Source organism: Sciurus carolinensis, chromosome 5, assembly GCF_902686445.1.
Source record: "Sciurus carolinensis chromosome 5, mSciCar1.2, whole genome shotgun sequence".
NCBI lineage: Eukaryota > Metazoa > Chordata > Mammalia > Rodentia > Sciuridae > Sciurus > Sciurus carolinensis.
In genome coordinates, this window is record NC_062217.1 from 142,643,830 (window position 1) to 142,654,898 (window position 11,069).

Below are 11,069 nucleotides of genomic sequence, written 5' to 3' on the forward strand. Positions count from 1 at the left end.
CTTCAACAGAAGAATGGATAAAGAAAATGAGGCATAAAAATTCAATGGAATATTACTCAACCTTGTTCTATTTTTGGTGGAGTTCTAAGTGATTCAATGTAAAATAAATTCCCTCACTTTCTTTTTTTGCCCTGGATGTGATCAAACCCAGGGTCTTGTGCATGCTATACAAGCACTCTACCACTAAGCTACATTCCCAACCTCCCTCTGAATCTCTTATGTATACAGTCCAATGAGTTGGGACAAATATATGCACTGCTGCAGCCACAGAAAAATTAAAATATAAAATATTGCTGGGCATGATAGGCCATGCTACTCAGGAGGTTGAAGAAGGAGGATGGCTTGTGCCCACAAGTTTGAAAGCAGCCTAAGAATCACAGAGAGATACTTTGTCTATGGATAGAGTATTTCCATCAGTCCATGAAGATTCTTCATCCTCCAATGACAGAAAATCATACTTCCTCATGTCTAGGCCCTGGTGAACACTAGGGCATATCATTTTCATCCAAATTTCTGTACTGATTTCTGAACCTATGGTCCTGATTTATCAAGAAAGTCATACAAGAGAATATGACATAGAACACCACATAATCAAATCATTTATCTCTGGCTGTTTTACCTTCATTGATTCTTTCTCCAATAATCTTCTTATTGATCCAAATTTTTAAAACTTTTTATTGGCATATATTAATTGTACAGAATAATATGTTTCATTGTGGCCAATTGATACTTGCACATAAAATAATTTGGTCAATTTCATTCCCCAGTATCTTCCAGTGTCCTCCCCTCATCCTCCTCCTAATCTCCTTCCTGTACCTTACTGCTCTCCCTTATATTTTCATGTTTCTGTTTTTTTTTTTTTTTTTTAGTGTAGAAAAATACATTTTGGATTTGTTTTCATTTACATGTATTAGTAGTTCATTCCCTTTTATTACTAAATAGTATTCCATTACAAAGAATACCTTGAATTTTTTATTCACTCATAAGGAGTTGGATAATTGTGGTTGTTTCTGGCTTTTTGTTTTTTAAATATAAGCAATATGTACATTTGTGTAGAAATGTGAGGTTGATTATATTTTCATTTCTTTTAAGTAATTACCTAAGACCAATAATTTTGCATAATTTTTTAACTTAATGTTAAACTGACAGAATCAAGTTTTTCTCTTTTAATTTGCCCTTTATTTCATAAGTAAAATTATTTGACAGCTCAAATTGCACAATTGGCTATTACATGTTTCCAAGAATAATAATAGTTTTAGCTCCTACAATTAAATTGGTGATTGATTTCAAGTTAAATATTTGTGTTTTGGAGTAAATGATCATGTAATTGTTTCATTTCTTTTCCTTTCTTTTCTTGAGATAAGAATTCTCTATGTTTCATAGTTTGGCTCCAAAATCCTGGCTTCAAGCAATCATTAGGCCTTAGTCTCCTTCGCATCTAGGGCTATAAGCACATGCCACCATGCCCAGTCTACTTGTTTCTCTATGAAAAGTGTTGAATTCGTACAATTTTTGCAATTATATCTATCTTTCCAACCTCAAGAAACATTTGTAATCCCAGGATCCACTGCATAATTGAATACACCCCTCCATCTATTCTAAGTACATAAAGTCAGCATACTAAAGTGATACATGCATATCCATGTTAATAGCAGCAATGTTCACAACAGTCAATACATGAACCAGGTTGGATATCCATCAAGAGATGAAAGAATAAAGAAATATGGTACATATGCAGAATGGGGTTTTATTAAACCATGAAAATGAAATTATGTCATTTTCAGGAAAAGAGATGGAAGTTGAGACCATTATGTTAAGCAAAATAAGTCAAAGTCAGAAAGCCAAGGGATGCATGCTTACTGTTATATATAGAAATTAGGGGGAAATAAGGAAAAAGAAATCAATGGGAAGTTTCATTAAAACTGTATAAAAATCAGTGGAGAAAACAAAGGGACCAGGGGGAGTTTGGAGTGAAAGAAAAGGGGAAGAACAAGGAAATGATACTGACCAAATTATAGTATTATATTATGTGCAAATATGAATGTAAAACAAAAAATCACAGTATGATGTATAATTGTAAAGTATGAATAAAATGTAGAAAAATAAACATTTTCACATATTGATTTTAAAGAAATATGAAATGTTTTAAAAACTATGGCCTTTTTTATGATTGTCAACAAATTTTAGAAAATTATTGTTTTTTCAAAATTTATTATCCATTTTGCATTTGGGGTACAGGATTCATCTAAAAAAATGAGAGATCTCCACAGTTGTAAGAAAACTCAAATTTTGTGATAATGTTAAATACATTATGTTGGTTTTGCTGTACTTTTTATTATCTTAGAAAGGTCTTATAAAATTTCCTGGATATTTAAAAAGCCACAGACCCATTTTTAAAGCAGAATCCTATAAAGATGTGTGAAAACTGACGTGATAAAATAGAGCATTGATTAGGAGCAGACATCAGCATCCAAACATGATGAGGAGAAAAGAAAGTTTGGAGCTCAAGTACTCAAGCACTCCCTATGTCAAATGCTACTGGGGGCATTATAACAATGTCCTAGTCACTGGCCTCACAGTTGTATTTTATCATTTGGTTGGCTAACTGAAAATATCACTGCTCTTCTTTGGAAAAGGACTTCTTATCTGTAGATCATAATGTTTGGACTAAGCATATTCAACATTTTCTATAGCTCTATGACTTCTTTACAACTCGGTTTATCTGTGTCTGTTCATTGCAGGGAACAACCATAATAACATCCCTGACATCTGTGCTGTGTGACAGCAAAGAATTCCCCAACCCAGAGAAATTTGACCCAGACCATTTCCTGGATAAGAATGGCAAATTCAAGAAGAGTGACTACTTCATGCCTTTCTCAACAGGTAATAGAAATTTATTTCCACTGGGTCTTTAGTGGACCAGACACCTTCATGGGATCAGTTAAACCTGTATAATGTTCACTTTGGAGCTGGTAGAAATGTTCTTTGCACGTGGTCAAGAGCAACACTCCCAGTGCCCATGCACTGTCCAAGATCAGGCTACAACATCAGTCTGCTTCCTGGGGCTTGGGGTGAATTGACCTAGTTCTTTCAAAGTAAGAAAGCTAAAGAAAGGGTACATTGAGTCATGTCTCAAAATGCAAGACCGTGCTCCCGAACACTTCTCAGAAGATGAAATTCACCTCTACTGTCCTCATCTTCACTGTGACAAGTATCTAATTCCATAACTTTGGTGAGTACCTTCCATATGGTGCCTCTATGGTAAGTATCCCCAGCACAGAATAGGGCAGCAAAAGTGTCCCAATTAATCAAACAGATTGATAAAGTGATTGTTGTAATCCAATATGACTAGTCTTGTGGGAGATAGAAGAAAAGATTGGCTGTTCATGATGGCAGAGGGAGAAAATGCCTCCTGCCTGTTCTCTCATACCACATAGTGAGGCATAAAATGGATTGAGTGACATTCAAATAGAAGAAAGGACACTAGAGCACCCTTATAAGAGGCAAAGAAAAAGAAATGAAGAGAGGCAGGGCATTTTTAGAGACCATCGACCATAGGAGTAGGATATTTGCTTCTGGTTAAGGATGCCAGAGCCTTCTGACTGGTGAATGACGGTCAGCAATCCTTGTGAGTGGGGCAGATTATACTTTAAGTACATCAGAGCACCCTTATGTCCCTACGTCCTGATTGTTGGGACACAGGGACCTCAAACCTGAAGTATGTGCTGAATCTCTGGCATATCATGGCCCAAATTTATTCTATGGCTCCTCAGGCTTGCTTTTAGGTTTTGCACTATAGATACTCATATAACGAAGATTAGCCCCACCTTAATGGAACTCCTATTTCAGAAGGTTAGACAAATCATGAGTAATGATTTAAATAATAAAAGCTTCACTGCTGAGTAAGAACAAAGAGGATAAGACTCTAGAGCCTGGTGGAATCACAAACAGTGTTAAAGAAAAAAACATTTGATCTACGATCTGAGAGAATTATGAAGTGCACCTGGGCAAAAGGAAGAGAATGAGATAAAGCTTGAAACTGCATTCTATGTTTAAGGATGATGATACTCATTGGATCAGATGAATGGGAGTAGAGACCATGGAAATCAGACTGGGAACAGAGAACACAAGTAATCAGTGTGTGTTTCTGGGAAAAGATTGATGGAAACATGAAATGTCATAACAACGGTTTTAATGTGGGTATGGTTAATTTATTTCTTGGAATAGAGCTGATGTTCAATAAATATTGATGGAATGAACAGTGCTACTAAATTATTTGGTGGATAACAGGTGTGTCCATTCTATCTAATCAGCTGTCCTTTATATTTACTCATTTAAAAATTTTTTAGTTGTAGATGGACACAATAGATTTAATTTTTCATCCATTTAATTCATTTACTTTTACATGATGCTGAGAATCCAACGCAGTATCTCACAAGAACTAGGTAACGCTACTATTCATCTACCATACCTCCTTATATTTATTCCTGGTCCGTCCATCCATCCATCCATCCATCCATCCATCCCTCCAATAATTGGTGAATAGTGACTGTGTTTTTCTTGTACCAGTCAGAAATATACTGTGCAAGGAGAATTTATCCTCTCTCACTTGTTTTTTTTTTTTTTTTTTTTCCATTTTTCAGGAAAACGGGCTTGTGTAGGAGAAGGTCTGGCCCGCATGGAACTGTTCTTATTCCTGACCACCATCTTACAGAACTTTCACCTGAAATCTGTGGTGGACCCAAAGGATCTTGATACCACCCCAGTTTCCAGGGGGCTTGTCTCTGTGCCACCTGCATACCAGATCTGCTTCATTCCTGTCTGAAAAGAGCAGTCTTTTTGGCTGCTGCTGTGGTGTCATCTGGAATCTCCTCTTCGGGGCATGCTCCACTTCCTTCCCTGTCAGTTGTCTCCTCTGACCTGCTTTTCACCACCCTATTCCTTTGAATTCCAGTGAACATGGAACCCCACTGTAGAATGTGTACTCAGTTTTCACAAAGGCATGCTTCCTGTTCCCTTACTCCAACACTTGCATTAGCCACTCTGTATTTTAAAACATTAGTGGCTTTTCACTATACCATCACTTTAAACCAGGAAGAATTTGGGGGACATTATGAGAAGTGCAATAAGTCATGCACAGCTAGATAAAGTCACATGGTTTCAATTTTTGAATAATATAAACATGTCAAACTCTTAGGTTAGTGATAAGTAATGGTTACTAGAAATTGAGACCGGGTGAGGGTGTGAGTGGATGGAGAAAGAAGAGAAGCTAGTTAAAGGTTCAGAGTTTAGGGTAGACAGTAGGAATTAGTTTTAATGATATAGTGTAGAACATGGTCCCTATTATTAATAATGATTTGTTGCATATTTCAAGATACTTAAAAGGGGGAGATATTACACATCCTACCCATAATAAAGGACAAATTTTGAGATAATGACTATGTTAATTATCGTGATCAATCATTGTTCCATGAATACTTATACCACAATGTGCCCCATAAATACATATGATCACTACTTCTCAACTAAAAAAGATGTGGAGTAGATTAAAAATTAAAATGCACATGAAATCTACATTGTTTCTATTTTTAACAATCTTCATTGGAAAAGGGCAACATATTAATGAGGTGTTGACAGAAGTGTGGAACAACAGGCAGAATTATACCCTGACAGAACAATTTCTCAATATTGCTACTCTAATTATCTTACCAAAATTTATAATTTTCCCTTCACCACCATCTTCCCCATCATAAAACTTCTGATTCCCCTTTCCTGCTTTAACCATTTCCTCTTTTCCTTTTACTTACTCTTTCTCATAATTCTGTGAGATAGATAGTATTTGTATGAGTCACCATTACTGCCTCAACAAGTGCCTCAGATATAGTGACTGAAAACAGCACACATTAACTATCTTAGAGTTCTGGAGTTTGAGATCCAATATTATCTCCCCTGGGCTAAGTTGATTCTGTCAACCAGTACAGTTCATTTTTGAGCCTCTAGGGGAGATCCATTTCCCTAATTTTTTCATCTTGTAGAAACTGCCTGCATCCCTTGGCTTCTGAGTCCTTTGTCACATCAATTCAACCTCAGTGTCCACATCTGCTACCTCCTCATAGCTTCTCATTTTTCTTTTATATAATCAAACCAAATTCATGGGTTCACAAGTTTGAAGGATTAAGATGTAGATGCTTTGGGGTGTGAGGTCATTATTAAGACTATGACATTATGATTATATCCTATTACTACTGAGATAATTCAGACAAGGCTTCGCTAAGTATTGTGTTTGTGTTCACATGTCAGAACAAGGAGGGGAACCCCAGGGCCATCTGGCTATAAAACTAAACTTTCCTAATCAGGTGTTGTTAATACTTTAAGGGTCTTTTTGTTTTAAAGTTTTATTGGTACGTAATGATGTAATGATATATTTGTTATATTTAATGGAAAGAGAAAATATTTTCAGATTTCAAAGGAAAAAAAATAGACTTCATACCAAGGATCAATATTCAGGAAGGAATACAATTTCTTCAGTAGACTAGAATGTACTAGAGACAGATGTTGAGATTTTATTTTATTTTATTTTATTTTGGATACAGGAGATTATTCCACGGGAGCTTAAACACTGAGCCACATCCCCACATCTCCTGAGATGCTGGGATTACTGCCGTTCACCGCCCCACCTGGCTGTTTCTAGGATTTTAAGAGAAACTATTTAAAATCTAGAATTCTAGGCCCAGTCAACTTTCAACTATTTGATAAGGAAAGATCAGCAAATTGATTTCCTGTATTAGTTTAGGAATCTTCAGGGAGAGAGAGAGAGAGAGAGAGAGAGAGAGAGAGAGAGAGAGAGAGAACTTATCAAAGTGAGAGATAGATGATAAACTGGTGATAAGGAATTTTTTATAGAAATTGACTCACATGGTTGTGGAGAAAAAAAATCTCATGCTAGGTTCTCTGCAGTCTAGAGAACAAGGTAAACCCGTGGTATGACTCAGTCCAAGTCTATGCTCATGAGTATTGCCTGAGTGTTGCTCTTTTGGAAATACCCTCACAGACATACCCAGAAATTATGCTCTTGTGTATCACTTAATCCAGTCAAGTGGAAATCTAAAGTTAATCATTTTACATATCCCCAGCATATTCCCCCAACCGCGAGGGGAGTGTTCTTGCAAACAAGAGAGAAAAACAAGACAAAGGAGAAGCTGGATTCAGGCTCAGAAGTTCCAAGAGGGTGGTCAAAGTGAAAATCTCAGAGCATGTTAAGGTTGGCCATAGGAGGAGAGATGGGGTCTAGGCTTCCAGACCAACTAGGGACAGAGGGAAAGAAAGTGAAAGGATTGGAAGTTGCTAACCCCTTCCCCTTTTTGTGTTGCTCACTGATCTGTCAATTGGAGTGGCATAAACCTGAAGCTGTTGTAACTCTCAGCTTCCCTTCTCACTAGTACAAGGTAGGATGGAATGGCCAGTACTGTAGGTTGAAGTTTTGTCTACACAGACAAGATTGAGAAACTCCCAGGGTGGAGCTGCTGCAGAATAAAATGAAGGGAATTCCAAAGTTGTGGCTCAAGTCTAATAAGGCCTCTGTGGTTTTGTTGGGTGATATGGGCTCTGGAGAGGAGACCAACACACCCTTAGGACCTGGAAAATGGTGATTTATATTGGGACTCTAAAAGTTTGGGGGCTCCCAAGAAATCTGCTCCTGTAGGAGAGAAGTGAATCCACAAACTTTGCTGCCCATAAACACAGACTTCCCAACTGAGTCCCTGAGTGTGCACAAACCCTCCTGTTCAGTTCACCATCTCTCTGCAGCTGGTCATGTGAGCAGCCAGATTCAAAGGGAAAATGAGTTGGATTCCCCTTTGTATTTCTGACTTAAATCTCCCTGGTAAAATTTCTTGTGTCTGCTTCACTCTCTACAAAGTTAACTGTAGACCACTCATAGGCACTCATGGGAGCACTATGGCAATGTTGCCATGATCTTCCAGGCTCCTGCAACAGAAAGCTGCAGTGTGGCCTCCTCAAGATGGCTCCCAACCTCAGCTTTCCATGGCCACTTAACAAATACAGAACTTATCAAACACCAGCCTCCTCGTTAAACTTTTCAACTAACATTATTGAGTGTGTGCCACCTGTTTCTTTAAAGGACTGTTAAAAAGTAAGAGAAAATAGTTAAATGTCACTTCCTTAAAAAATGTTCCTTTACCCTCTGACTGCTCTTCAGTGCCTCAAAAAGGCCGGTCAGGAGTTCCCCTCTCTGGACACCCATGGTAGCCTCTAGCATAGCACTGGCCACACTGCAGTTTCATTGACTGTTAATTCATCTTCCTCTGTCTTAGAGGGAAGCTCTGGTTCTCTTTCACATTTGTATCCCTGGATGTGAGTTTGGGATTGCTACACATAAGATGCTTGGTAATGCTATTGATTGAACTGGCTTTTCAGGTTCAAAGAGAAGAGTCTTGTTAGAATTGGACTTCTAGGAGCTCCTAAGAATCTCTGCAGGTTCAGGAAGCAGAATTAGTGGGTGGAGGCTCAAAGTCACTGAGGAAAATAACTACCAACCTGGACATTGGAAATAGTGCCTCAGACCTTCAAGAAAAGGCTGTGTGTATAGCTCAGAGTAGCCTCCATGCAAAGCTCATTCTCATCTCTTGACCACTTATGTAGAAATGAAAACAGAGCTTGCTTGCCTGCTGAGAAAGCCATGAAACAGTCACTCTCCTTAAAGTTGTCACTTTCATCCAGAAAGAGGGCAGGGTAAACTTCTCTAGATTGGGAAACTCTTTGTCATCATGCAGGACAGAAATCATACAGGTTATTTTGTCTGCTCCCTGATAGAGGAGAAACAGATGAATTTATAAAGTAATCATGGAACTTGAGAAAAAGTAGACTTCCCTCACCTAATCTCCATGTTTTATAGATGAGAAGAGGTGAGTGAGACACAAAAATGAGAAATTGTTTTAGTCCCTGTCACATGATAAACTATAGCAAGCCCAACAAGTTTAAATTGTGCAATGCCTGGTCCCAGGCACTGCTCATTGACTACAAGGCCATCCTCACCAGGGTGTAGGCTGACACCAGTAGTTACTGTGCAGAAGATCAAGTTAACGTCCTGAAGTCCATTGCTCCACACAAATAAATTGCTATATTGTGTAACAGAGCTGATATCACTGAAAATTCAGCTGTTCTTTCTTTACTTTTTATTTTTTAAAAGTTTTAATTTTCATTGAATCAAGTTTGAGGCATTCTTCAAACCTGAATTGCTTGAATGGCCATATTCTTGAAAAACCTTCAATTCCCCTCCAATATGACAGAAACTGGTACACTCCCATTACCATGTTCCCTTAATGACTACAACATTATCTTTGTAGAAAGCAGTTGTAATTTTTAGGTTTTTCAGCAATTTGGTGTTATTATTTGCACCTCCTAATTTTTAAATATAGATTCACTACTTTCATTGTTCTCCTGTGAACTGAATTATATACCATTTTTTTTTAATGTTGTGTTTTATTTTCACTCATCTTCCCTTTTTCTAGTTTTCCTAGTGATTTCTTCTTTAACTTACTGGTTGTCCAAGAGTATGTTCCTTAACATTCACATTTCCCTGTGTTGTTGGTTTTTAACATCATTCCACTGTGATGAGAGAAGATACATGATTTTAATATTTTAAATACTTGAGGATTATGCATCATCTACATATGGTCTATCCTGGAGAAAATTCTCTGTGTACCTGAGTTGAATGTGTATTGTATAATTGCTAAGAAAAGTGTCCTGTTAAGTGTTAGTTATAGTTGATAACTGGTACTATTTAAATTTTGACATTTGTCCAGGTGCTTAATCTCTTATTTAAAGTTGAGTGTTGGAATGTCCCACTTCTATTTTACAACTATTTTTCTGTTCAATTTTCAATGCTTACTTTGTTACAATTTCAGGTTCTCTTGATTGTTACATATACAATTAAAATGTATGTAGTAGATACATTCACCTTTTTTCTAATATAAAATATTCTCATTTCTAATAAAATGTTTTTTTTTATTAAATTTGTACTTTTTAGATATTCATGAGGGTTGAGAACATTTTGACATTATATACACATGGAGTATAACTTATTATAATGCGGATCCCATTCCTGTGGTTGTATATGATTTGGAGATACACTGACTGTGTATTCATAAATGAACATAGGAAGGTTATATCTGATTCACTCTACTGTTTTTCCTATTCCCATTCCCTCTCTTCCCTTCATTCTCCTTTGTCTAATCCAATGAACTTCTATTCCCCACCCACACCTTATTATGTGTTAGCATCTGCATATCAGAAAACCATTTGAGAACTCCTTCACTGGTGGGTCGCAGTCATGGAGGGAGCTGGCAGGTGAGTCAGGCTGCCTGCATCGCAGAAGTACGAGGTAGGCACCTAACCCGCCTGCTTTGTGGAGCTAGGCAGCAGGCAGCTAACCCTACCAGCCACCAGGCCAAAGACAGAGGCCATCACTGACCCCTGCACCAATATTGGCATCATCACTGAGCGACCCCACAGGACCACCACCAGGACGAGGTCTGTTGCCATCACGGAGCAAGCCGGCAGACGAGCCAGCCCGCCTGCATCACGGAGCTAGCCAGAGGCTTCTTTATAGACTGGTGAAGGCATTTTGAATGATACCTGATGATGTGGCTATCATCATTGGAAGGGCAGCTCCCTTCCTGAGACACCTACAGGAGATTAGAGAACCTTTGACAAGAACAAGGAGTCAAGAAGAGGAGGTATTGATACTTGGGAGCAACTCAGAGTCACCGGGTGAATCTCTCCCACTGGTTGGGCTCCACGCATGGGACAGTAGTCCCAAAATGCAGGGAACTTCGTGGGGTAGAGCAGCCCAGTGAGGCTCCCCTGCTGGAGCCGAGTACCCCGTCAACCAGGAGCATTGCAGAGGAGGGCCACACAGCAAGAGGCTTCCACACAGAGTGAGGGTTTGAGGCCCAGGTGGTAACTCCGGTCCCCAGGGAATATAACAGAGGAGGGCCAGCAAAGGAATTCCTCCCAGGACCAGGCTCCCCAGCCTAGGTGGTAGGTCA

General features: G+C 38.4%; 1 protein-coding gene across 1 annotated transcript in view; it reads left to right on the forward strand.

Moving 5' to 3' along the window:
• The window catches only part of LOC124985913 (cytochrome P450 2C18-like), a gene marked incomplete at its 5' end in the record, with an annotated part of 34,944 nt that extends 24,984 nt beyond the window's left edge, over positions 1–9,960 (forward strand). Inside the window, 2 exons of the mRNA XM_047554549.1 lie at positions 2,742–2,883; positions 4,644–9,960. Of these exons, the coding sequence (XP_047410505.1) occupies positions 2,742–2,883; positions 4,644–4,825 (324 nt within the window). The remainder of the gene's footprint in view (positions 1–2,741; positions 2,884–4,643) is intronic.
• Between the last annotated feature and the right edge of the window lie 1,109 nt (positions 9,961–11,069).